We start from the raw sequence: 27149 nt of genomic DNA, 5'->3' as shown, positions 1-27149 counted from the left end.
CGTCAGACTTCTCGCGCGAGATCGCGGAAGTGGGCCGGGTCTTTCTTAATGAGACCGGGCGGCGCTTTGCCGAGCCTGTCTCGCGAGATTTGGTGGCGCGGAGACCGGCTTTTGGGGCTTCTCTCGCGAGATCCGGTGGACCTGCGCCGGGCGGACACTGCGCAGAGTGGAGGTCGTTGGAGTCACTTGTCGGTTGTTAGCTCCTTCGCCTGTAGGTCCGTGCCCCGCCCGCCCCAGTCATGCTGTCCGCGCTCGCCCGGCCTGCCGGCGCCGCTCTCCGCCGCAGCTTCAGCACTTCAGCCCAGGTACGAGCGGCTGCCAGCCTAGCGGGGAACATGCATCCCCGGAGCGCGCGGGTTCTTCACCCGCCAGGCTCATCCTGGACATCAGGGCTCCCCATCCCCCGCCCCGGCTCGTGTCCCATCCCACGTCCTGTGCGGAAAGCCTGGGAGAGGAGCGGAGCCGGGCCAGGTCTCTGCCAAAGCTCTCGATCCGGAAGCAGGTTGCATTATATGCAACTTTGCATTGCTTCGACCTAATTTTCTGCTTGTAGCGTCGGTATGAATTATGCGTGAGGAAGAGAAATAACGTGTAGTATTAGCTTTGTAGTACAGGCATCCTGAGGTTCTGAGGATAGAGAACCGAGTCAAGGTTACAGTAGTGTGACAGCATTGATTGAAATTCAGCGCTCCTGATCACTGCCCGTGGCCTAGCCACTAAGAGATTGCTTTCTTTGTGCTTATTTGTTTAGACTAGACTGGCCTCGAACTCATAGAGATCCTCCTCTGCCTCCCCAGTGCTGGGATTAAAGGCATGCACCATCCCGCCTCGTTTTTTCAAATATTTATTTTTATGTGTCTGTGGTGTACGTGCACACGGGTGTGCAGAGGCTGGAGAAGGACATCCGGTACCTTGCTCCATCACTCCAAACTAGCGGTTTTCAACCTGGGGGTTGAACGACCCTTTCACAGAGGTCACATATCAGAATAGTTACTTTGTGATTCATAGCAGTAACAAAATGTAATTTTGAAGTAGAAATTGAGGGCCACCACAACATGGGGAACTTAACTGTTTTGGGAGGGTTGCAGCATTGGGAAGCTTGAGAACCGCGGCTCTAGACCTTATTTATTTGGAACAAGGCCTTTGACTGAACCTGCCATGCTGGAGAACTGGGGATTTGAACTCGGGTCTTAGGTCTCACTGAACCATCTCCTCCATTGGAGCCTTTTTCTCTTACAGATTATTCTTGGAGGATCATCCCTGCCTTGGGTAGACTTGGCCTTGGACACCTACTAAGCTATTTTTAGTCGTCTTTACTTGGACACTGGTTCTTTAACTAGTGCATGTCAGAATCAATTAAAAAAGGAGAGCCAGGATCCTGTTTACAGGGTAGGGTCTGTGTTTTTACAAATCTCTAGTAAAATCAATACAACCATGATTTAAGAAGTAGTTACCATGCCCCAAAAGGGAACTGATAATTTGAGGGAACTCTGAATTTCTGCTCATTTAGGTCATGTCTTCCTGTTTCCCATTCAGTCAGGTCATTGATACAGGGAGCTGGAGGGATGCTCAACAGTTAAAAGTGCTTGCTAATCTAGCAGAGGACCAGAGTTTGGTTCCTGGGACCCAAGACAGATGCTTTACAACCACCTGTAACTCCAGCTCCAGAGGATCGGAAGCCTTCTGGCCTCTGGCCTCTTTGGGTACCTGCACATAAACTCACACACCAAAAAGAGGAAATAAAAATACTTAAAATAATTACATATGGTCATGCATTCTTGTAATCCCAGCTACTCAAGAGTTAAAGGCAGGAAGATTAGAAGTTTGAGACATGCCTGAGTAACTTAGTAGGACTCTGTCTCAAAGAAAACAAAGTTATAGGGGCATAGTTCAGTGTTAGACACTTCCTAGGCACATACAAGGTCCTGGGGGCTCAGATACCAAGATGAATGAGAAGCAGACTGGGGTGAGTGAGAAATAATTGGTAGGCAGAGATGAAGATGGATCATGAGGAGTAAGTAGAGTAGAGTTAGCTCAGCATAGATAGTGAAGAATGTGGCTGGCTGTTGGCCTGTCTGTGGCATTGAGGCTCAAACTCAGGGCCTTGTGCATGTTAAGTTTTGTACCACTGAGCCACATACCCAGGTTCATCCCAGCTGTGGCGTTTTTGTTTTTTTAGAAAGAGTTTCACTGTGCATCCTTGGCTTGCCTGGACCTCTTATGTAGACTAGAGAGATCTGCCTGCCTCTGTACTTCCTGTATGCTGGGATTAAAAGTGTGGGCCACTCTGTCCAGCTTCCATTTGAATTTTGGTGGTTGCATCTGTTCATTGAGCAAAGCACAGAACTCTGTTTTGATTGAAAGTTTTAAAAATTATTGAGTGTGTGTGTGTGTGTGTGTGTGTGTATGTGTATGTGTATAGATATACCGTGTTTCCTAGGTGGTGGTAAGGGCAGCTTGGTTTTTACCTTCTACCATGTAGATTATGTGAATTGCACTTAGGTCATCAAGCTTGGCAACCAATCTCCTTTACCCAAGGAACCATTTTAGCAGCCCCTGAATTCTATAGTAGATGTGTTATTGTCTGCCTTGTTCTAAAGTGTTTTAGTAAAGAGCCCCAGAGGAAAAAGTCAGGGTTCACAAGGAAGGGAGTTGAGATTTTATTTTTAATTGGGGAGAAGGGGGTTGTGGGTGTGATGATCAGTGTGTGTGCACTGGAATGGTGGAGGCCGGAGGACACATTGCTGGAGTCTGTCCTCTTCCCACCATGTGGGGAAGATTAGAGATTGAAGTCATGTCCTCAGGCTTTGGTGGTAAGTGCTTTTACCTGCTGAGCCATCGCACAGGCACAGGCCCAGCATCAGGGAATGTGACATTTCAGTGAAGACCAGGAGAAAACATAGACCACATGTAGAAAGGATTCCAGGCAGGTGGATAGTACTGAGAGCTGAGCGTGTGGAGCAGGGAGGCCTGGGATGATTGAGAATATGGGGGAGGGTGGAGAGAACCGAGCAAGCCCTGTGCAACTTGGACATTTTCTCAAAAGGGAAGCACCATTTTGAACAGAGCAGTTACTTAGTAGGCAAAGGGAGACAGGTAAGAAGTCACTGTACTGATTTGGGTGACAGCTGTGGATGTGGAAAAAATTGGTGGAGCTAACTGAATTTGCTGATGATCAGATACAGGAGAGAATGGAGTCGTGGATGATGCCAAGGTTTGGGGTTGTGGTACTGGTTTTTACTGAGATGAGTAAGAGTTCTGGAAGAGCTTGCTAGAGGTAGCACTCAGTGGTAGTGTGCTGGCTGGGGTGTGGCTCAGTGGTAGAGCACCTGCCTAGAACCCCCCAGTGAGGGGCTGGGGTGTGGCTCAGTGGTAGAGCACCTGCCTAGAATCCCCCAGTGAGGGGTTGGGGGTGTGGCTCAGTGGTAGAGCCCTGCCTAGAATCCCCCAATGCGGGGCTGAAGGTGTGGCTCAGTGGTAGAGCACCTGCCTAGAATCCCCCAGTGAGGGGCTGGGGTGTGGCTCAGTGGTAGAGCCCTGCCTAGAATCCCCCAATGCGGGGCTGAAGGTGTGGCTCTATAGTAGAACACTTGCCTAGACTCCCCCAGTGAGGGACTGGGGTGTGGTTCAGTGGTAGAGCCCCTGCCTGGAATCCCCCAGTGAGGGGCTGGGGTGTGGCTCAGTGGTAGAGCACCTGCCTAGAATCCCCCAATGAGGGGCTGGGGTGTGGTTCAGTGGTAGAGCCCCTGCCTGGAATCCCCCAGTGAGGGGCTGGAGTGTGGCTCAGTGGTACAGCACCTGCCTAGAATCCCCCAGTGAGGGGCTGGGGTGTGGCTCAGTGGTACAGCCCCTGCCTGGAATCCCCCAGTGAGCGGCTGAGGTGTGGCTCAGTGGTACAGCACCTGCCTAGAATCCTCCAATGAGGGGTTGGGGTGTGGCTCAGTGGTAGAGCACCTGCCTAGAATCCCCTAGTGAGGGGCTGGGGTGTGGCTCAGTGGTAGAGCACCTGCCTAGAATCCCCTAGTGAGGGGCTGGGGGCATGACTTGGTGGTAAGAGTGTAAAGACTTCTAGGAGAGAGCAAGTTTAGGGTAGTGGGAAGGTTCAGCAGCTTAGCTTTGGTTAGATTTAGAAAAAACCAAATTCAAAAACAAAAAGAAAATGCCAGTTGGGTGTCCTTAGCTCTTGAGAAAATAGTGGGGTAAGTCCAAAGGCAACTGGAACCAAGTATGTTTGGTCTCTAGGCTTTGGATCCTCTCTCTATCAGATGATAAAATGTAGCCAAAGTCCTCAATGTATCTCCTACCATGTATCTAATTTTAATATATGCCTGCATCTGTGTAGTAGAAACACTGATGTAGAAGTTTTGAAACAAAGAACTGTAGACTTACATTCTGAAAGCAGAGGTGTGAATGAAATGTTTTCAATCTATCTATCTTCAGAACAGTTGCCAAGCAGTAAACTATTTATTGATCAGGACTCTGGGCTCTCAGCGAAGGCCAATGGGGTTGGAAGGAACCACTGTGATATTGCCTTGGATAGAACCCACTGAGGTTGACAAGATGGCTTAGAGGGTAAAGGCACTTGTCCCCAAGCTTGTCAACCTGAGTTCATCCCATCCTTTCACCCACATAGTGGAAAATTAGAACCGACTGCAGCAAGTTGTCTGCTGACTAAGTAGATAATCAAATAAATCTTTTAAAAAAAAAAATCTCATTACTGGAGGACTAGGTACACAGAATTGCTGGTGTACCTCAGTGCACAGCATAGGACTGAGTGAGGAAAGCCTCTCCTTCCTCATTCCCCCATGCTGGGTCCCATCAATATTGAACAGAGCAGGCCCACCTAAAGACCCGAGGGTGAGCACTAGCTCTTTATGTTTCTTGGTAGCATTTAAGATTTTTACTTTTTAGATTAAAAACAACAGATTTTTTTGTGGGGATAGTTTCTCTGTATAACAGCTCTGGCTGGCCTCAAACTCAAAGAGATCCTCCTGCCTCTGCCTCCTGAGTGCTGGGATTACAGGTGTCCACCACCACTGCCTGGCTAAAAGTTTTGTTGTTGTTTTTAAGATTTTAAGCTAGGGCCGGGCGATGGTGGCGCACGCCTTTAATCCCAGCACTCGGGAGGCAGAGGCAGGCAGATCTCTGTGAGTTCGAGGCCAGCCTGGTCTCCAAAGCGAGTTCCAGGAAAGGCACAAAGCTACACAGAGAAACCCTGTCTCGAAAAACCAAAAATAAAAAATAAAAAAAAAGGATTTTAAGCTAGGTATCGTGGTGCAGACCTGTGAGCCCAGGCTAGTTTTTCTGTGAGTTTCAGGTCAGCCTGGAATACATAACAGGCCCGGTCTCAAAGCAACAGAATCAACAGGAACCATACGAATGGTTCTCTTCCGTTCCCCATTTGTACCTGCTTTGATGGAACCCCTGCTGCCCGGTCCAGTGAAAAGATGGAGGTGCGCTTAGGGAGAGCAGCGTGGCGGTGCCCGAGTGGAGGGTGGGAGGCAGTGAGACAGGAGCAGGTTGGCGCAGGCGAGGCCTGAGAGGCCAGGTTCTTCCTGCACTGGTCCCTGTTAGATTTGACCTTGAGACAGGGCCTCCCTGTGTAGCTTAGACTGCTCTCTATCTCGGGATTCTCCTGCCCCTGCCCGAGTGTACCTTTTCCTTTTTTCTTCCAGTACTGGGATTGGAACCCAAGTCCTCTCCTACGTGCTTGGCAAGCACTCTGTCACTGAGCTACACCCTAACCTTGGGCTTTGGTTTTTGATAACTGAAGCCCATTATTACTTATTACCGCATTAATTACTGTTCAATATATGCTTCTGCTGCGTGTCCATGTGGCCTCCACCCCCAGGCCCAGCCAGGCTTGGACTGAACATGTTCAAAAAGGAAAAAACAGGCTGGAGAGATGACTCAAAGGTTAAGAGCAGTGGCTGCTCTTGCAGAGGACCTGGGTTCAGTTCCCAGCACCCACGCTGGGCAGCTCACAACAGTCTGTAACAGTTCCAAAGGATCCGACGCCCTCTTCTGGCCTTCTTGGACATGCACATACATGGCATGCATTCATGCAGATACATATACATAGCATACAAGCATAAGTAAAAATAATAAAAATCTTTCAAAAATACATTACGTACATAATGAACATGTGCAAACTTTTTTTGTCATTATTCCCTAAACAGTAGTCTTCACAATTATCTGCATATTTATGTTGTATTAAGTGTTGCAAGTAATCTTCACTTTTAAATTTTGTTAGCATGTGGGTAGGCATGAAGTCAGAGAAGAGCTTTCTGGAGTTGATTTTCTTCCACTCTGTGGGTCCTGAGGATCGAACTCAGGTCCTCAGGCTTGCCAGCAAGTGCTTTTACTTGCTGAGTCATCTTGCCAGCCCACAAGTACTCTTAAGATGGTTTAGAGTGCAGGTGAAGAGGGGCTGGGCGTGGAGAGAGTAGCAGAACACTGGCCTAACAGGAGCAAACTCTAGGTTCAATCCCCGTTCCTCAGAAGTGGCCGTGAGGAGGGAAAGGCAAGAGGGTGTGCGTTAGTGATGTGCAGTGCTATTGGGTATGTGGGGAGGCCTTGGCCCTGTGGGCAGAGGGGTCCTGGAACTAGCCCCCCATGGCGACAGGAATATTTCTCTCCAGCTCTCCCCCACGCCTAGTGCAGCTCGTAGGGGCTGCTGCTTTCAGTTAATATTTACAGTTCCTAAACTACATATCAGAGATAAGGCTGCTGACGCCGCCACCGGTCTGGTCCAGCTGGCTACCGGGGTGGAGCTGCCTCCTTATCGTAGAAAGACATTGGAGTGTGACCCTCGCATCCCGCCATCTCCAGGCCTCTGTTCTCTCCACTTGAACTTGGACTTTGGGGTGAAGGTCCACAGTTCCACCACAGTGAGGCTGGTCGATATGGCTGCTGGCTCATTCTTTGGCCTCTTGTCATCTAAAGAAGCAATGTTCTGTCCTAAGTGTTGTCTCTGCTTCTTTCTAGAACAATGCTAAAGTGGCCGTGCTGGGAGCCTCTGGGGGCATTGGTCAGCCCCTTTCACTCCTCCTGAAGAACAGCCCCCTAGTGAGCCGCCTGACCCTCTACGACATCGCCCACACACCTGGTGTGGCCGCAGATCTAAGTCACATCGAGACCAGAGCAACTGTGAAAGGTACTGGTTGTGGCCGCCCTGGAGACACCACCGTGGACCATGCAGTGATCCAGGGTCCAAGTTCTCGAGGAGGATCACAGATGAACCTGGATGGTCAAAACTGGGGGCTACAGGCTACTTTAGAGTGAAATTGCACAAAGGACCAAATGGCTGCACTGTTTTGCACTTGACTACAAATGCTTAAGCAGTGGTGTCTTTTAGGAGGCTGAGCTGGCGCTGGTGGCCAGTGGCAGCGGCACACACCTTCAATCCCAGCACTCAGGAGGCAGAGACAGGCGGGTCTCTGAGTTCCAGGACAGCCAGGGCTACACAGAGAAACCCTGTCTCAAAAAAAAAAAAAAAAAGAAAAGAAAAGAAAGAAAGAAAAAATGCTGGGCGGTGGTGGCACATACCTTTAATCCCAGCACTCGGGAGGCAGAGGCCGATGGATCTCTGTGAGTTCGAGGCCAGCCCGGTCTACAGAGATCCAGGACAGGCACTAAAACTACACAGAGGAACCCTGTCTCGAAAAAACAAAAATAAACAAAGAGAAAGCTGATGCTGGCAAGATGACTCAGTGTGTGGGTGGGCCCTTGCTGTGTAAGCTTGGTGACCTGCCTTAATTTCCTAGACCCCACATGAAGGTAGAAAGAGAGAACCAATTCCTCCCCGGGAGTTGTCCTCCACAGCTCTGCTGTGATCACACACACACCCCATAATAATAAATAATTTGATTTAGGAGTAAGAAGCAGGGCATGGAGATACACATCTGTCATCCCAGCTCTTAGGTTGTGGGTTCAAGGTTAGCCAGGGGAGTATAGGGAGACCTTGTAGAAAGGTCTTGGGTATAGTTGGTGGAGTGCTTGCTTGGCATGTAAGAAGCCCTGAGCTGAGTCTCCATCACTCAAGGTGGAGACAGGAGGGGCAGCAGCTCGGGGTCCAGGCTACATAGCAGAAGTAATTTTAAAAAGCAAATTCTAGACCCAGTCTCAAACCTCCTGAAATCCTCGGAAATAGACTCTTTCCCCCAGATAGTGAGAGTAAGGGGTGTGGTGGTGCAGGTGGGAGGTGGAGGCAGGAAGATCCTGCTAGTCTCTCTAGAACTGGTCCACTCCAAAGGGACCCACCAGCTCTCTGTTCCCTCAGGTGTGATGGCTCCCTGGGCTCATACAGGTGACACTGCTCTAATGGGGTCTTCTTCCCAGGCTACCTCGGACCGGAGCAGCTGCCAGACTGCCTGAAAGGGTGTGATGTGGTGGTGATCCCAGCCGGAGTGCCCAGGAAGCCAGGTGTGTGTGTGTGTGTGTGTGTGTGTGTGTGTGTGTGTTTTGGGGGTCTCCTGGGGTGGTGGTGGGGGTAGAGAGGGGCTCAGCTGTTAAGGGCAGAATCAGAGAACCTGATTTCAGATCCTAGCATTCACATTGGGCTACTCACAAATGCCTATAACTCCATTTCCAAGGGATCCAACACCCACTTAAAGCTTAGTAGGCCCACCACATTGTGGGGATCTGTCAGAATCCAGCTCCATCCTGTCGAAGGGTTCTTGAGGGAAGGACAGAGAAATGAGAAAGTATTAGATAGAAATATAGGAGGAGTGGTGGTACACGCCTTTAATCCCAGCACTCAGGAGGCAGAGGCAGGTAGATCTTTGTGAGTTCAAAGCCAGCCTGGGCTACAGAGTGAGATCCAGGACAGGTTCCAAAACTACACAGAGAAACCCTGTCTCAAAAACAACAACAAAAATATAGAAGGAGATGATATGAAAGATAGACACAGGATAGGTTTGGAAGGGCCCTGAGTCAATACCCAGTCGTCTTGAGGTTTATTCCAAGGGCCGAGGCAAAAGACCTCCCCCATTCAAGATCAAAGCACACCACACAGCCAAGGGTAGGCCCTTCAAAATACCTGGTAACCACGCTCTGGCCAAATCATCTCGTTATGCAGCCCTGCTAGGTAAAGCAGGCTCGGATTCTCTGACCTTGAGTAAGGTCTTACTAGGGAGCCTCTGTGGGCCTACACACCACATCCAAACACACATATAAATAAATCTCTTTTTAATAAATTTTTAAAGCCTGACCTGACATGTCCCTCCACAACTGAGAAGGGCTTTCTGCTGATGTGTATGGATTTACTTCTCCCATTGCAAAGATCTCCAAAGACTTCCTCCTTGTCTCGGGTAAAGGTCACATGTCCACCTGGCAAATTAAGCCTATGGGTGTCGGTTGCCTCTGATGACAAAAGTCGAAGTTGACAGCAGATGTGACTGCTTAAAGGGTCCTGTCCTCCACCCAACTCCACCTCGGGACTCCTGCTAACCCCTGTGGCCCTCAGTGTCTCACTCCCATCCACACACCCCAAGACTGTCTGTGCTGTCATTAGCCTTGGTGGAGTGTTTTCTAAGACAGATTGACTTAAAACGGGAGCCATGTTCATGCTGGGTTTAACAATTAGCACCTGATACCTATTTCAAAACTGTGCATACATCTTCAAGATGGCTAGCAGGTAAAGGTGCTTGCCACTAAGCCTGACCACTCAAGTTCAGTCCCTGCCCACTTTGACAAGCGACTTTATTACCCCTTTTCATGGGCTCTCTACTTTAATTCCCGTGCATATAGAGTTGCAGAGCTGTGGCTCTGACTTTTGTTTCTTTGGATCTTAACAAATATTTCAATAATTGTACAAAACACTGTCTCAGGACTGAGACAGACTTAATTCCACTCTCTGACTTGAGGGTTATGACCCCTTTTCAGTGAGAAGACTGAGTTTCCTTAATTTCTATTTAAAGAAAACTTTTCCTACCTTCTCCGAGGGTTGTGTGTCCCACATTGGGTGCCAGTTAAGGTGATCCATGCAGGAAGTGAACCCCGTGAAGAGATAAGAATGAAAACCTGGTGCAGATTGACTTTGTCAACCTGGATCAGACTTCAAGGAGTCTAAGGCCAGATGGTTCATTGTCAGCGTATTTAAATCCGGTACAATTTGGGGAAAGGTTTCCAGGCAACAATCAGTCCAATTCCAGGTGCACAGTGAAGCCTAAGGTGTGACTCCATAGAAACTCCTTTACAAAGTGCATGTGACCATGAGGATGAGTTATACAGCTAAAAGTCCTAGAATCCAGTGTGGTATCTGACTGAGATAGCAGAGGGGTCAGTAGACCATAAGTACATGTGACATCTCCCCTAAGGAAGGGATCTAGGGAGGAAAGAGCCTCGGACAATCATTCTGGGGGATTTGGGTGAGGTCTGCCTCCACAGATAGCAAAAAGGTCACCAGGTCATTAACAAAATCCACTTCCAGCCTTCTGGATGGAATTTGGTTTTTTGTTTTTTGTTTTTTCCAGAGCTGAGGACTAAACCCAGGGCTTTGTGCTTGCTAGGCAAGCACTCTACCACTGAGCTAAATCCCCAACCCAGAATTTGGTTTTTATCTCCATCGAGGCGGCACCCCTGCATGATTAACATTCATGGTTCTCTTTGTCCTTCTCTGTGAGTACAAGAACCTCAGTGCCCCCAACAGTGAAAGGTGAATGCCAACTCCTGCAAGTTTTCCTTACACACACACACACACACACACACAGACAGAGAGATAAAAATGTGATAAATATTTCATGAAATTTTCATGAACTTTCATGATGGTTCTTCGTGTCTCTCACCCTGGACCGTGCCAGGAATGACACGGGATGACCTGTTCAACACCAACGCTACCATTGTGGCCACCTTGACGGCCGCCTGTGCCCAGCACTGCCCTGAAGCCATGATCTGCATCATCGCTAACCCGGTGAGTACAGGGGCAAGGCTGGTAAGTGTATTGGATGCACACATTGGAGGTGTTGAGAGGTCTTGGAATGTATCCTAAAACTGCCTTTTGTCGCCAGTTGAGAGAGCTTGAACCTGCTTTTTCCAGCTGACTCCCTTCAGGCAGGTCACCTCCCCTTTCTGTACCTCACTTTCCCCACCTGGGATACCCACCTCCTTTCTTCCTCCTCCTCTTTCGGGAGAGGAGATGGGTGGGCAGGGTCTCACTGTATAGCTCAGGTCGGCCAACGACTCAGCCCGACTTCTGCCTCCTAGGTGCAGGCATGGAGGGTCACAGGTGCACCAGCATGCACTGCTTAATTCGCCCACCTGTGCAACTCCTTCCAAGCATGACTGTTGGAGCCTGTGACTCGTCTCCTCTGTTACATTCAGTGCACAGCACAGGTCTGGCTGTTTGATTTCTGTGCCCTGGCTGGTGTCTTAGCTTCTTCCCCTCTTGCATTAAGTCATTCGGTCTTCACACCTCATGAGGTAGTTGTCATACTCCTCATTTGTCGTAGTCTTCTGTTGTTGTAACAACATGACCAAGGCAGCTTGTAAAGGAGCATTTAATTGGGGGCTTGCTTACGTTTCAGAGGGTGAGTCCATGCTCATCATGGTGGGGAGTGTGGTGGCAGGCAGGCAGGTTGATTGCTGCTGTGGTAGCTGAGTAAGCCCACCATCGGTGACACACCTCTTCCAACAAGGCCACACCTCCTAGTCCTTCCCAACCAGTTCCATTAACTGGGGACCAATATTCAAACATGCAAGCTTATGAGGGCCATTATTCAAACCAGCACAACATTGCACAGATCAATTTTACAGGTTCTAAGGGAGTCAGGCAGCTTGCCCAAAGTCATTGGTTCAGTAGGACAGAACTTGGATCTGACTTGTTCACCTCCTCTTAGCTAGCCTCAGCCCAGCAGAAGGAACCCCGAGGAATGAGCCTCCTGTGTCCAAGCTGATGGCTGAAGGGCTCTCAAGGAACAAGTGTCCTTGCAGTGTAGGGTGTCTTCACATGGCATGGCTCCTTGCCTTGCAGGTGGCTTACAGACAGTTGTTGGCAGGGCCTGTTGCTGGGCTCCACCCTCAGCTGACATCCATCTCATGGTTTTCCTAGGTTAACTCCACCATCCCCATCACAGCAGAGGTTTTCAAGAAGCATGGCGTCTACAACCCCAACAAGATCTTTGGTGTGACGACCCTTGACATCGTCAGAGCGAACACATTCGTGGCAGAGCTGAAGGTTTGGGCCCTGTGGGCGCTTCTCGGGTTGCCTATCTTCTGAACTGTGCTACCCTTGCTCCTGTGCAGGCAGGGAAGATGGCAGAGGACTTGGACCTGGGGGTTCTAGTCTTTGTAGCTGGCTTCAGTGTGTTCTGTAGGAGCAGGCAGTGAGCCCACAGGCTCAGACTGGCCAGCTCCTGCCTGGCCTAGCGTGCCTTCGGCCCTTGACCTCTTCCTTATCTAATCCACTCCTGGATAATAGCCACCTGTCCCGTTCGCCATGCCCTGGAAAAACTAGATTTATCTCTTAGTCATTACATGTAGTGATAAGGACTTAGGAAAGTTTCAGAGATCCTTCCCTCTGGTTACCCACCCATAGTAGCTTACCTTGAAGGAGTCACATCTGGCCAGCTTCTTGACTCTTGGGCTGTGCCTAGCCCGTTGTTGTTTTAATATGTGGAGATATAAGAAGACATAAGTTTATCTTATTTTTAATTATATGTATATGTGGGTCTGTGTGGAATTGTACACATGTGAGTGCCCTAGGTGTCCAGAGAAGGGCATCGGTTCCTTCTGGAGCTTTAGTTAGAGGCAGTTGTGAGCCATTGTGGGTGCCGGGAACCGAAATCTGGTCCCCTGCAAGAGCAGCAAGCACCCTTAGCCTCCGAGCTGTGGCATCAGCCAGTGTCTGTTCTCATGCCTTGAGCCTTGCTGTTCTGCCATCCGGCTCCAGTGTTTGGAACGATTTTACTTTCTGAGTTGAGGGAGAAGAACTCTTTCTCTGGAACAGAACGTGGGGCACTTGTTTGGGCATTTCCATGAAGAATGACATTCGCCCTAGGAAGGACTGTTGCTGTCCTCTGGTTCCATGAGAATGTCGAGTGGCTGGAGGGGTGGGCATCATGGTCCGGCTTGTGATGGAGGAGCCTGCAGTGACCCCTACACAGCTGTCCCTCCCTGCACCTGTTCACGGCAACTGATCACATGATGGGGCCCAGACTCTGGCTCCTCCGGGTTGGTTTGTGAGCTTTCTGGGTTTCCAGTCTGCCCTTGGGTGACTGCAGCTTGTCTCTACTCAGAGTCTTGGTAACAGTGACTTCCTGCCTTGTGAATAGGGTTTGGATCCCGCTCGAGTCAACGTGCCTGTCATTGGTGGCCACGCTGGCAAGACCATCATCCCCTTGATCTCTCAGGTATGTGAGTGACTGAGAGAGCCAGAGAGTGAGGAGAGGTAGGGGCTGATGGGTGGATTGCGGGAAGCGTTGAGATCACAAACACCTCAGGGCTGCCTTGAAGCTCCTGAACAGTCTAGGGTAAGTGGGACCCGCTTGTGTGTTGTGGAGGGATTTCTGCCATGGCTGGAACCCAGCTGTCTGGGGTTTTCCTGACTACAGCCTATGGAACTGGGTAGAGTCAGAGGCAGCCGGCTCCAGCACTCTGGGAAACATCCCATGAGATCAAAGCAACTGTGTGGGAGCCAGGTGCACACAGGTGCACAGCTGTAACCCCACTCTGGGAGGTGGAGGCGAGAGGATTCAGGGTTGTCGGCTATGTAGTGAGTTTGTGGTTGGCCTGGCTGCATCAGGCCCTGGAGTAAACAAAAACAAAAGAGTTGAATTGAGGAAGACTTCGCATCGTTTGAAATGAGCTTGGTAAATCGGCTCTGTAGCCCCTTGGATATGAGGACTCATCTGGTGCTTTTGAGTAGAATTTTGTTTTAAAGTGTGTAACTAAGTGAACCAAGAGGAAACATGGCCCCCATCCTGATGATTGAGATGGAGAGAGAGTTCAGTGGTTAGGACTACTTGCTGAGGACCTGAGTTCATTTCTAGCATTCACATGGGGCAGCTTACAACCACCTGTAACTCCAGCTCCAGGGATCTGCTGCCCTCCTGTGGCTTCCGTGGGCATCCCCACACAGAAGGCATCCACATCCACACCACACATCCACACCACACATCCACACCACACATCCACATACAAATCTTACAGTGATTCTCCGGGCTCACTTGTGGGTGCAGGTTTCCCAGCAGGTGGGAGGACTTGTTGTAGATGGAGGCGAGCTGAGAGGATGCCACTTGGTCCTCTGATGGACCCACATCACTGTGGGTAGCCATGGAACATGCAAGACCCTGGGAAAGTGACAGGAGAGAAGGCGCAGTCAGTAAGTGTCTGCTGTGCAAGCCTGAGGACCTGAGCTGGGTTCCCCGCCCCCATGTGCAAAAAGCCAGGTGCAAGCCTGTCACCCTAGTGCTAGGGAGAAGAAGGAAAGGTCTCTGGGGCTTGCTGGGCTGTCTACCTGGCTGAGTGGGCTCTGGGTTCAGTAAGACACACACACACACACACACACACACACACACACACACACCCCACCCCATCCCACCCCACCCCCGTCTCAAAGCATACATGTCAGCTGGAAAGTGACTGATCGAGACCCCTGACGTCAACCTCAGGCCTGGAAATGTATGCATGTGGACACACAATCGGGGAGCCAGACATGGTGGCAGTCCCAGCGTGTGGAGGGGGAAGCAGGCAGGTTAGGAATTCAGAGGTATCCTTGGCTGCATCATGACTTCAAGGCCAGCCTGGGCTACATAAGATCTGTCTCAGCTAAACCTCTGAATTTGCTTTTGTCAATAGAAAATGACGTTGGTCTCTGGTTGAGTGGTGGGGACCCTGTCTGGCATGATCGAGGCCCGATGTTAATCTGCTCTATGGGTTAAGAATGAGGCCTGGTGTCTGGTTGCGGTGGTGCTGAGATGGAAGGTGGAATGCACGGTGGAGCAGGGGTTGGCCAAGCCTCGGGGGTTGGGAGTTGCACAGGAAGTTGCTCACACAGTTCTGGCTTGCCCTGCAGTGTACCCCCAAGGTTGACTTTCCCCAAGACAAGCTGACCGCGCTCACTGGGAGGATCCAGGAGGCTGGCACAGAAGTTGTGAAGGCCAAGGCTGGAGCAGGTGGAGTCCCAGGCTTCTCTGGGGATGGGGACACTGACACTGGGGGCCAGGAATGTTAGCATGACAGAAAAATTCCTCGTCCCTGGGTAGGGAATGAGTATTTTGCCTGAAGAGAAGGTTCTAGCAGGTAGCTCAGATTTCTGGGGTGAGGGTGACAGTGAAATGCAGAGGTGCAGACCGCTTCTCCACCAGGAGCTCTGGTGTGCAGGTGCTTTTTCTGGAGCACACCCCTGGTGCCTGGGTGCTGTGCTGGCTATGCTGACCCATTGCTCTCTCCCAGGTTCTGCCACTCTGTCCATGGCCTATGCTGGGGCCCGGTTTGTCTTCTCCCTTGTGGACGCCATGAATGGGAAGGAAGGCGTTGTTGAGTGTTCTTTTGTTCAGTCCAAGGAGACGGAGTGCACTTACTTCTCCACACCCTTGCTGTTGGGGGTACGTATCCTGGGCGACCACGACTGTGGTTGGTGTTCGCTTGACTTTAGGGAAGGGAGAGTGGGTGTCTCAGTGTAGGCCCATCACTGGGTGGTGCAAGTGTGGTTGGGGGTGTGGCAGCTATGAATGGCTGTCAGGGCCAGATCAGCTTTGAAAGCAGCTGATCCGTCCTGGGCTGGGATGCAAGCTAAGCCGAGCAGCCTCTGCCTAGAATCCCCAGTGAGGGGCTGGGATGTGGCTCAATGGTAGAGCCCCTGCCTAGAATCCCCCAGTGAGGGGCTGGGGTATGGCTCAGTGGTAGAGCACCTGCCTAGAATCCCCCAGTGAGGGGCCGGGGTGTGGCTCAGTGGTAGAGCACCTGCCTAGAATCCCCCAGTGAGGGGCTGGGGTGTGGCTCAGTGGTAGAACACCTGCCTAGAATCCCCCAGTGAAGGGCTGGGGTGTGGCTCAGTGGTAGAGCACCTGCCTAGAATCCCCCAGTGAGGGGCTGGGCGAGGTAGAACACCTGCCTCCTCAGACTCTTGGGTGCTAGGATTTCAGGCCTGTGCCACCAAACCATGCTAACTTGGTTTCACGTATTACTGTCTCCCCTCTTATCTAGAAAAAAGGCCTGGAGAAGAACCTAGGCATTGGCAAAATCACTCCTTTTGAGGAGAAAATGATTGCCGAAGCCATCCCTGAGCTAAAAGCCTCCATCAAGAAAGGCGAGGACTTTGTCAAGAACATGAAGTGAGAGGTTCAAGCCTTGAGCAGCAGCATCACCCTAACTTATTCAGCATCATGTCACTGAAGCCACCAGGGTCTTCAATTTGCTTTGGTGGGTGTTGTACCAGCATCAGCCTCCCTTCCCAGTGGTGTGGCTGGTCTGTTGACAGTAACAATAAAGCAGACTGATCGTCTTTTTCATCATCTCCGTCAGCTTACTCAAGGGCCTCGTCACTAAACTGTGAGTCAGAAGTAGTCTGTGGTTGGGCAATCCCAGCATTCAGAAGAGGCAGGAGGATCCCTGATTTTATGACCAGACTGGTCTACATACTGAATTACAAGCCAGCTGAGGTTGCATAGGGAGACCCTGTCTCAGAAGTTCAAGCCCTCCCTCACCAGAGTTGAGTTCAGAGCAATCCAGGCAGCTGAGAGAGACCTTGTCTCAGAGTGTTGGAGCAGTGTGGGTGGAGCTCAGCAATAGAGCACTAGCCTGAGCGCCCTCTGTGAGGACTTAGGGTGTGTCTGGGCTATAGTGCTTCCTAGCATGTCTCAGGCCTTAGGTTCTGACGTTCAGCCATCTACTTGACAGAGCCTCAAGTCACCTGAAAGGGGAGCTTCTCAGTTGGGTTGTCCTGATTAGATGTACCTGCAGGCATGTCTGGGCATTGTCTTGGTTGTAAATTGCTCTAAGAACAGCCCCACCCACTGTGGGCAGCGGCATTCCCTAGGCAGATAATCTCAGCCTGTATAGGAAATCTCCCTACAGGGCTGGAGCATGGCTGTGTTAAGGGCCTCTGCTGTTGGAGAGCCTTCTAGTTTGGTTCCCGGCACGTGTGCCTGGAAGCTCACAAGTTTGCCTGTAACTCCAACTCCAGGTGGTCCTGCCATCCCTCTGGCCTCTGGACACTGGCACAGGTACAAACACCCACACAGACACATTGCTAAAGGTAAAATAGCTGGATGTCTTGGCACACACCTTTAATACCAGCACTCAGGAGAGGCAGGTGGGTCTCTGAGTTCCAGGCCAACCTGGTCTACATAGCGAGAGCCAAGCCAGACAGATACGTAGTGAGATCCTGTCTCAACAAAATAAGAAATCTTTTAGAAAGAAATCTGGCCAAGTATAAGCCAGCGAGCTCCCTGCCCTTGTTTGGCTCTGAGGCGAGTTCCTCAGTCTGAGGTAATAGCACCCAGGCCTGCTTTGAAGTTCCTGCCTTGACTCTGCCAGCAATGGGTTGTGACCTGCAAGTGTGAGCCGCAAACCCTTCACTTCCCTAAGATGGATGGTTTGGTCTGTGGCGTTTGCCACAGCAGCAGAAAGCAGACTGGCACAGGTTCAGATCCTACCTCCACCAGAGAAGAAAAGGTCTGAGGGTTGCCAGGAGTTCGTGGTCAGCCTGGCCCACAGAAGTGCCTGCTCTGGGAGAGAAACCCAGACCTCATTCTTCTTTCTGGCTCAGTGTTTCTGCGTGTGACACACTACAGACCTATTTGGGCAACATGCACTGTTGGATAGGATCCTTGCATTTACCGCACAGGCTGGAGCTAAGAGACAGGTCACGTGACATCTTGGATGAGGATGGTCACGGTTCATCCTATTGCAGGGCTGCCTTGTGGAGGGTCCCCTGGAAAAGGAGACAGTGTTCTTATCCACTGAGTCATATCTCCAGGCCCTGTATGTATATTTTTAGGTTGGTACTAGGGATCGAACTCAGGTCTTCATGATTGCATGGCTAGCCAACACTCTACTGACCTGCTGACTGAGCCATTTGCCCAATCCTGGTTAGTCTTTTGTTTGTATGGAGATTTTTTTTTTAAAGATTTATTTATTATGTATACAGAAGAGAGCACCAGATCTCATTACAGATGGCTGTGAGCCACCATGTGGTTGCTGGGAATTGAACTCAGGACCTCTGGAAGAGCAGTCGGTGCTCTTAACCTCTGAGTCATCTCTCCAGCCCAAAGATTTTTTTTTTTAAGTCTTAAAGGTAAATGAAAACATCACACACCAGAAGTTAACCAGACCCAAAGTCTATACAACTTAATGAACTTACATACAGTTAGAATTGGCATTAGAAACAGAAATTATAGCCAGGCGGTGGTGGTACATGCCTTGATGCCAGCACTCAGGAAGCAGAGGCAGGCGGATATCTGAGTTGGAGGCCAGCTTGGTTCATGTAGTGAGTTCTGGGACAGCCAGGGGTGCATACAGAGACCCTGTCTCAACTTAATGGGGAAAAGGAGAAGCAAGTGGTGAAGCATCACCTGTATTAAACACTTCTGGTATCAAATATATTTTAGGCACTTACCACCAAACAAAAATCCACAGCAGAATTGGAACCAGGAAAACAGCTTTATATCCTAGTCACTTGCTTGAGTCTCACTATGAAATCCAAGTTGATGTCCAAATCCTCATGCCACTGTTTTCTGAGTGCTGGGATCCTAGGGGTGGGTCACCATGCCCATGTTGGCTCCTACCTGTGAGGACTTGCCTGACAACTCTGGTATGGAATTAGCAGGAAAAATGCAGGGGAAAAGCCAGGACCGCAGGGCTCCAGAGAAAACACCCCCAGGCGTCTTGATGGAGCAAGGATGTCCTGGGTCTTCCCTGGCATCTCCTCACGTGGAGAGCAACAAGTAGCATTTCAAGCAGCCAAAGGAGCAGATGTGTTCAAACTTCTGACTTTAATCCCAGCATTCGGGAGGCAGAGCCAAGGCTGATCTCTGTGAGTTCAAGGCCAACCTGGGCTACAGAGCGAGATCCAGGACAGGCACTAAAACTACACAGAGAAACCCTGTCTCAGAAAAGAAAAAAAAAAAAAAAAAACCAAAAAAACTGACCCTGATGAGACATGACCAACTACAAAGTTCATGCTCAAAAGTCCCACAATCGAGTAACAAAATTCTCCCAATGAGGGAAATGGTTCAGTGGGTTAGAATACTTAATCTATAGAAGTGTGAGGACCTGAGTTTGAATCCTTCCATGCACCCATATAGAAAGAAGCCAGGTGTGGCTATGAGTATCTGTAAGCCCAGATCTTAGTCTGGGGTGAAGACTGGGATCCTGAGAGCTTGCAGTCCAGCTAGCCTAGACAAAAGCTAGCTTCCCATTCAGTGAGAGCCACCATCTCAAGACAATAAAGTAGGGACAATAAATAAAGATATCCAACGCCTTGTTAGTAAAGTATTTGAGGCATGACCATTAGGACCTAGTTCAATTCCTGAACCACATTTAAAAAAAAAAAAAAAAAAAAAATCCATGATGGTGCATGCCTTCAATCCCAGTACTCGGGAGGCAGAGGCAGGTGGAGCTTTGTGAGTTCGAGGCCAGCCTGGTCTCCAAAGCAAGTTCTAGGACAGCTAGGGATGTTACACAGAGAAATTCTGTCCTTAAAAAACAAACAAAACCCAAAAACAAAAAATCCAGGTGTGGTGTGTGCTTGTAATCCCAGCACTGCATGGACAGGGACAGATTCCCAGGACTCAACTGGCCAGCCAGCCTGACCAAATCTGAATGGCAGGCCAGTGAGAGAAACCGTCTGAAAAACAAGATGGACAGACAATGTTCTGAAGAACATCTGAAGTTGACCCCCACACACAAGTGCACATGTGGCCATACCACACCTGTACACACATGCACACAAATACAAACTAACAAAAGGTGTGGAGAAAAAAAACCCTCAATGTTTTAAGTAACTTGACAGTTTCGTGTTAGGCCACATTTGTAGCTGTCCTGGGCACATGCCTTGGCGCCTACGGCCCATGAAAAGAGAAACAGGCTTGATTGGTGGGATCAGCACGCCCAGCTGAAGGGTGTGGTCCTCATCCTGGAGACAAAGGATGTGTGTCAACAGGGCTGGATAGTTCAGTGACAGGGTTCCAGACCAAAGCTTCTCTAAGTTCAATGAGGAAGGTCATCTTTGTATGCCAGGTGTGAGTGGGGTGGGCTCTCCAGGAAATCCAGCTCCAGGTGACTCCCTGCCAAAGAACTGGGGGATTCCTGGCACTTGCTAGCCAGCCAGGCCAAACAATCAGGGAGCTCTGGGGCCAGTGGAAGACCAGGAGGCATTGGAGGGATGGTCAGCAGCTAAAAGTATATACTGTCCTTCCAGAACGTCCAGTTAGTCCCCTCCCTCACCAACTGTCCCCTACAGCCAGGAAAGAAAGGCACAGGTAGCAATTAGTGTGTTCATGAGCATATGCAAGCCAAGAGCTAGTCCTTAGCAGCTCCAAGACAGCGGGGAGCCCGGATAAAGACAAAAATGGGTTACAGAAGATGGCTGGAGTCAGGGAAAGGAACCACAGTCACTGGAAAATTAAAAGGTAAATTGTGTTGAGTTCTTTGAGAAAGCAGCCAGTACCTAACCCAGGCCTCTAGGCCAAGACTCTGCAGTTCCCTCTGTGGCCAGAAGAGGGAGCAAGAGGCCGATGCTGCGCGCGGCTTCTAGGCAAGGCTAGGACACTCAGTGAGATTAGCATTCCAGAGCCAAACCAGGCTAGCCGAGCTGTCTGGACTAGGCAGGAGGGAGGAGACAGTCGCCAGCCCACAGAGTAGGAGCAAACAATAAAGGGAGGGCCGTGGAAAGAAGCTCTCAAATTGGAAAGCAAAGCGGAGTCTCTGTTGCAGGTTTGAAGGGGGAGGCCAGACTAACCTTGGGTTCTTCCTGTCTCTGAAGCCCTGGACACTGGACAAGGACACTGCTGACATCCAGAGAGAGGGGGCTGAGACTCAAACCCAGGGTAGGAGAAAGCTACTGAGTGCACAGGAGGAGGTGTGGGGACAGGCCCAGGCCTGCCTTGCAGCTTCTGCAGGGGCAGATTTTATGTATGTATGTATGTATGTATGTATGTATGTATGTATGTATGTATGTATGTATTCAGCTTCTGCAGAGGCAGATTTTTATAGATAGATAGATAGATAGATAGATAGATAGATGATAGGTAGATAGATAGAGATAGATGGATAGATAGATAGATAGATAGATAGATAGAATAGATAGATAGATAGATAGATGATAGGTAGATAGATAGATATCCCCTACTTTAAAAGGCTATTCTTGAGACTGGAAAGATGGCTCACCAGTTAAGACAACTTACTGCTCTTCCAGAGGACCTGAATTCGGTGTCCAGCACCCATGTAGGGCAGATTACCACTGACTGAACTCCAGTTCCAATGCGTCAGACACCCTCTTAGGGCCTCTGGGGGCTCCTGCACTCATGTGATGCATATAAACTCACACAGGTACACACACACATACATAAAAATAATTAAATCTTAAAAAAAAAAAAAAGGAGGCTATTGTCTCCTCTCTGTCTGTCAGTGTGCTAGCACCAGTCGACCCCATAGCTTGGGGACAAACACCTAACCAAAGCCAGCTGACTAGAATACATTCTCTCTTCATCCTCTTCATTCTGTCCTATGGCATCTAATGGGGTCACCATGGGACAGACAGCACCAGATGTCAGAATCGGAGAACCTCTTGAAGATAGTCACAACAGGGCAGCTGACCTGCTGGTGAGACAGTCATACCATAACCTGCTAGTCATCTGTGCTGGCTCTGTCTAGGGGCCACTGCCTATAGATCTTCCCCAGCACCCCCTTTAGTAAAGGGGTGACTCCTGGCAGCAGTATGAGGGTCTCTCAGTCCACTGATCAGTACCCAAGTGCATCTGGTACCCATCTAAAGAAAACAATTTTATTTTTAATTATATGTATGGGGATGGGGAGAGAGAGATTTGTGTGTGTGTGTGTGTGTGTGTGTGTGTGTGTGTGTGTGTGTGTGTGTAGTGTAAATCCAGAAGAGGACATCAGATTCCCCCGGAGCTAGAGTTACAGGTGGTTGTGAGCTTCCTGATGTGGTTGCTGGGAACTGAACTCAGGCTCTTAACCACTGAGCCACCTCTCCAGCCTCCCTACCTTGGTTTTATTTTTGAGACAGTGTCTCACTATGTGGCCCAGGCTACCCTGAAAACCATAATCCTTCTACATCTCCTGAGTGCTGGGGTGTACCACTACACCCAGTTTTATTAAATTCTTTAAAAGATATGGTTTAGCTGGGCGGTGATGGTGCATGCCTTTAATCCCAGCACTTGGGAGGTAGAGGCAGGCGGATCTCTGTGAGTTTGAGGCCAGCCTGGTCTACACAGGACAGGCATCCAAAACTACATGGAGAAACCCTGTCTCAAAAAAACAAAAACAAAAACAAAAGGTATGGTTTATTTTTGTTTTATGTGTATGAGTACTTTGCCTGCATGTATGTATGTATGTATGTATGGACACCGTGAGTGTGTGGTGCCCACAGAGGCAGAAGAGGACACTGGATCCCCTGGGACTGAAGTAACAGATGACAGTGAGCTGCCATGTGGGCGCTGGGAACCGAACCTGGGTCCCCTGAAAGAGCAGCCCATGCTCTTAACTGCTGAGCCATCTCTCCAGCCCTTTGGATAAATATAGCACCATCGTGCTATTAAAACCCACTAGAAATAAGCTGAAGTTTGGGGGTCCAGAGAACAAGTTATATATCCCACACCAGAGCACTCACACGGTTGTTCATCTCAATGAGCTACACTTCAGTTCCTGTGGGGGGTTCAAATCCAGGACTTGGGAGTTCATCCATCCCCATTTTCCCATCCCCCACAGTGGTTAGTCTCCATTGGCAGCCTAAAGGAATTTGGTATCCGGCAGTGTCCATGACAGTGTTTGTAGATAGGTTTAACGGAGGAGAGAGGACCTTCCCTGAATGTGGGCAGTATCATTCCCTAGGCTGGGGTCCTGGAAAGGATTTGAAGGAGAAAGCAAGCTGAGCATGCCTCTCTCTCTGCTTCCTGACCGTGGGTGCCATGTGACCCCATGTTCCCCACCGCTCCAGCCACCATGCCTTCCCCTCCAGATAAACTCGCACTGTGAGTCCAAACCGGACCTTCCTCCCTTAAACTGCCTCTGTCATAGTGACAAGGAAAGTCATTACTACACCCCCAAGGCCACATCTTATCATTAAAGGATTTCTTGTTCCCGAAGTCTCCCCTGGACAACTGCATCTGTGAATGAGAGAAGATGGGAAGACGGGACTGGTCAGTACCTCAACCATGTAGAGAATTTGGAATGGTACAAATCCAGAGCCAACTCATCTTGGGCTAACTTTAGCCCCTTAATTACCCACCTCTGTACCTAAGGCTTTTTCTTATGGGCCGTTAACCAGCTCCCAAATCATGACACGGAGACTTCTTATTAGTTATGAATGATCGGCCTAGCTTAGGCTTGTTTCTGGTTAGCTCTCTTTAACTTAACCTGTTTCTCTTCATCTACCTTTTGCCTTGGGGCTTTTTACTTTTCTTTCCTTCTGTGTATCTTACTTCCACTGATTCTCGTGACTAGCGGCTGGTGGCTGCCTGACTCCTGGCCCTGGGTGTGTGTCTCTCTCTTTCTTGCTCATTCTTTTCTCCTTCTCTCTCGTTCATCTCTCCCAAGCCTAGATTTCTCCTCCTAGTTATTCTGTCTCCCTGCCAGCCCGCCCATCCTTTCTCCTGCCTTGCTATTGGCTCTTCAACTCTTTATTAGACCAATCAGGTGCCTTAGGCAGGCAAGGTGAGACAGCAGCACATCTTCACATAGTTAAACACACATCCTTACATCATTGAACAACTGCAGCACAGACAAACGTAAAACACACCTTTACACAGTTAAGATAATATTCCACAACACACACATCTGTATGTGATCTAACATCTTTTTGGCCATTAGGGAAGTGCTTTGGGAAGTGCAAACAGACCCTTCGCTTCCACCAACTCAAAGGGTAGGGGTGCCTCCAGATATCATCTAACAGACACGGTGAAGTTTCCCTTCCTTCCTGTGACTGGACTATCAGATGTTTCCACAAAGTGTCTTCGTTTATTACTGGGTTTCTTTGTTTTGTTTTTTTTTTTTTTTTTTTTTTTTCTGTCACTAAAAGACTCCCTTGACAGTCACATTGGAACCTGGAATTTGGGGTAACCCGTATCTGTATTACAAGGGCCATGCTGCCTCATATTTGACCTCAGAATAAACAACCTCTTTTCTGAAACATGGTTTATTGACTTTTATTGTTTTATGTGTATGTGTGCACACTTGCATGTACATGTATGCACCATGTCTCTGAGTCCAGGAGAATTACAGGAACTTACGTTCAAGAGGTTGTGAGCCACCTGGAGGTGGATGCTAGGAACTGAACCCCAGCCTCGGGGATTCACAAAGGTCCTTAGGGGGAGTCAGGTGAGAATGTCCACGTGGGAAGAAGTGATTCAGGTCATGGAGAAATGTGCTGTCAATGAAGACGGAGAGCGAGGCTGTGAGCAAAGGGATGCAGGGAACCCTGGGCTGGGGGATGGCTCAGGGAATAAAGCAGTTGCCAGGCAAGTACGAGGACTTGAGTTCCGGTCCCAGTACCCACATAAATGTCAGGCCTTCCTCTAGTTCCGGCACTCGAGGGACAATTATCCAAGGAGCAAGCAGGCTAGTAGACGAGCCATGTCAGGTTCAGTAGCGAGGCCCTGACTCAATGAATGAGGTAGGAAGTAATTGAGGGAGACTCCCTATATCAACCTCAGGTGCACGCGCGTGTACACACACACACACACACACACACACACACAAACATGCATACATACATGTGTACCATACATCTTTACATAGGAAGAAAACAAAACAAAAAGTTAGAAGTTCCCAGAAAGAACCAACCTTAATAAGTCCTTGGTTCTAAACATGGTGGCTCTGGAATTGTTATACCATTATTTATTTGTGGTTTTGTTTGTTTTAATGCTGAGGATTGAACTCAGGGCCTCACATGGGCAAGGCAAGCACCCAATCACTGAGCCACCTCAGCTTTCTTTGAAGTGGGGGGGTTCAAGTCAGGTTCTCATTCTGTTGCCCTGACTGTCCTGAAACTCACTATATGGACCAGGCTGGCCTCGAACTCACAGAGATCCACCTGCCTCTGCCTCCCGAGTGCTGGGATTAAAAGTGCATGCCACTCTGCACAGCATCAACTTTCTTTTTTTAACAAAAAATTTTTCAAATGTGTATCCATCTGTGTGTGCCATGCCCACAGAGGCCAGAAGAGGGCGTCAGATTCCTTGGAGCTGGAGTTACAGGCAGTAGTGAACCACCTGTCATGGGTGCTGGGTGCTGGGAATTAAAAGTCTGACCCTTGCAAAAATAGGAAGTGCTCTTAATGGCTGAGCCTTCCCTCCAGCCCCAGATAGGCTTCTAACCTTCATCACAACTGTCCAAGGTAGGTACAATTGGCAGCTCCACTCTGCAGACAAGGGACTCAGTACCCGAGAGACGGAGTCCAGGTTCACACAGTGGTAAGAGGAGGTGATATTTGAACCCAGGGCCGTCTGCTTGTGGAGTTTTCCCCCTTCAACAAGGTGCCGGGTAGCTTAGGGAAGTTCAAGGTCATGTGCTAGGCATCTTGGGAATTTCCCAGTGGTTCCCTCCATCACCAGGTCACCCCTTGAGCAGAGTGGGTCTTCAACACAAAACCTTCAGATTTCTGAGGATGCTGGTTCAATCAAGTTCTCATTGTGTGGTGGGGTGTGTGTGTGTGTGTGTCTGTCTGGTGTAGTGTGTAATGAGTGTGTGATATGTAGTATGTGTATGGTGCATAGTATGTGCGTGGTATAGTGTGTGTGTGTGTGTGTGTGTGTGTGTGTGTGTGTGTGTGTGTGAAGAGTCCACTGTGCCCCTTGCTGAGACCTGGGGTCTTAATGACCCTTTTTAGGGGACCAAAGGGGTCTAGCCCCAGATCAGGGCCTAGATGGGGGAACCAACCACTCCCAGAGTAGCTGGTGCACCCCAGGAGACACTCCTGTCTAGCAGCTCTTGGGGACCTGACATTGCATCTCTACCCCATCTTCGTGTGTATGTTTATATGCGTGTCTATCTTGTGTGCACATATGTGTTGTGTGTGTATAGGCATCTGTGTTGCTGTCAATATTAGGCGGTGGGCTATCAAATCTCACTCAGGTCTCCCACCCATTTTTCCGTCATTTCCACTCTTCCCTGCCCTAGAGACTCTTGTGGGTGGTTCGTCTTGGTCCCCTGCCCCAGCAGGCCCAGCTGTCTCAGAACCAGACCAACGCTTAGCCCCTCCCCACGTCCCTGGGGAGCCCATCGCTGGTCTGGCCCCCATTAAGTTCCAACAGACCTCCTTCAGATTACCCTGTGCCCTGACCTCAGCCCCCATCACACTGTTCAGCCCCCTCCCCCCTCAACCGCCAGCCCTGCAACAAACCCACCTGCATCCTAAAAATAGCTTTCTCCTCTGGCTTTCTCCCTCCCTGGCTCCTGCTGGTTTTAATATGCTCCCAGCCGGGCTGGGAGCTGAGCTGTGCACCAGGCAGACCCAGGATGGTAATTAGGTTAACTCTGCTCCAGCTCCTGCCAGAGGGAGGCAGCCTGGCTGGGGCCAGGCAGGGGGGATTGGCAATGCTCTTTTCGCAGGCTTGGGAGAGAGTCTCTGTGTGTGGTGGGTGATACTTGTGTGTCTATGTGTGTGATACATGCGTATCTCTGTGTGTGTGTGTGTGTGTGTGTGTGTGTATGTGTGTGTGTATATGCACCCGTGGTATGAAGTATGCATGTGATGCCTGTGTGCATACATGTTCTGTGTACCAAGGTGTTGGGGCAGATTTCTAGCACTATAACAAAATACCTGAGATAATTAACTTATAAAGAAAAAAGGTGGGCTCAGTGCTGGCCTAGCCTTCACAAAGCTAGGGCTACATTCCCAGCAGAGCATGAAAACAGGCATGATGGTCCACAGCTGTAGTGCCTGCACTGGAGAAGTGGAGGCAGGAGGATTATGGTCCCTCCACACCATGACAGCTGCCCATTTTGAATAAACTCTAGAAGTGGTACTG

The 27149-nt window shown here is 49.7% G+C and overlaps 1 protein-coding gene across 1 annotated transcript; it reads left to right on the top strand.

Moving 5' to 3' along the window:
* The first annotated feature begins 119 nt into the window (after window positions 1-119).
* On the top strand, window positions 120-16454 carry Mdh2 (malate dehydrogenase 2). The gene is made up of 9 exons (XM_036172139.1): window positions 120-305; window positions 6988-7156; window positions 8341-8424; window positions 10803-10912; window positions 12050-12175; window positions 13272-13349; window positions 15014-15113; window positions 15394-15545; window positions 16147-16454. Exons 1-9 carry the CDS (start codon window positions 240-242, stop codon window positions 16276-16278), a joined length of 1017 nt encoding a protein of 338 aa, XP_036028032.1. The 5' UTR covers window positions 120-239; the 3' UTR covers window positions 16279-16454.
* The last annotated feature ends 10695 nt before the right edge of the window (window positions 16455-27149 follow it).

This window comes from Onychomys torridus, chromosome 22 (genome assembly GCF_903995425.1).
Source record: "Onychomys torridus chromosome 22, mOncTor1.1, whole genome shotgun sequence".
Lineage (NCBI taxonomy): Eukaryota > Metazoa > Chordata > Mammalia > Rodentia > Cricetidae > Onychomys > Onychomys torridus.
The sequence above is the reverse complement of the archived record's forward strand: the minus strand, read 5'-3'. Positions and strand labels throughout refer to the sequence as shown.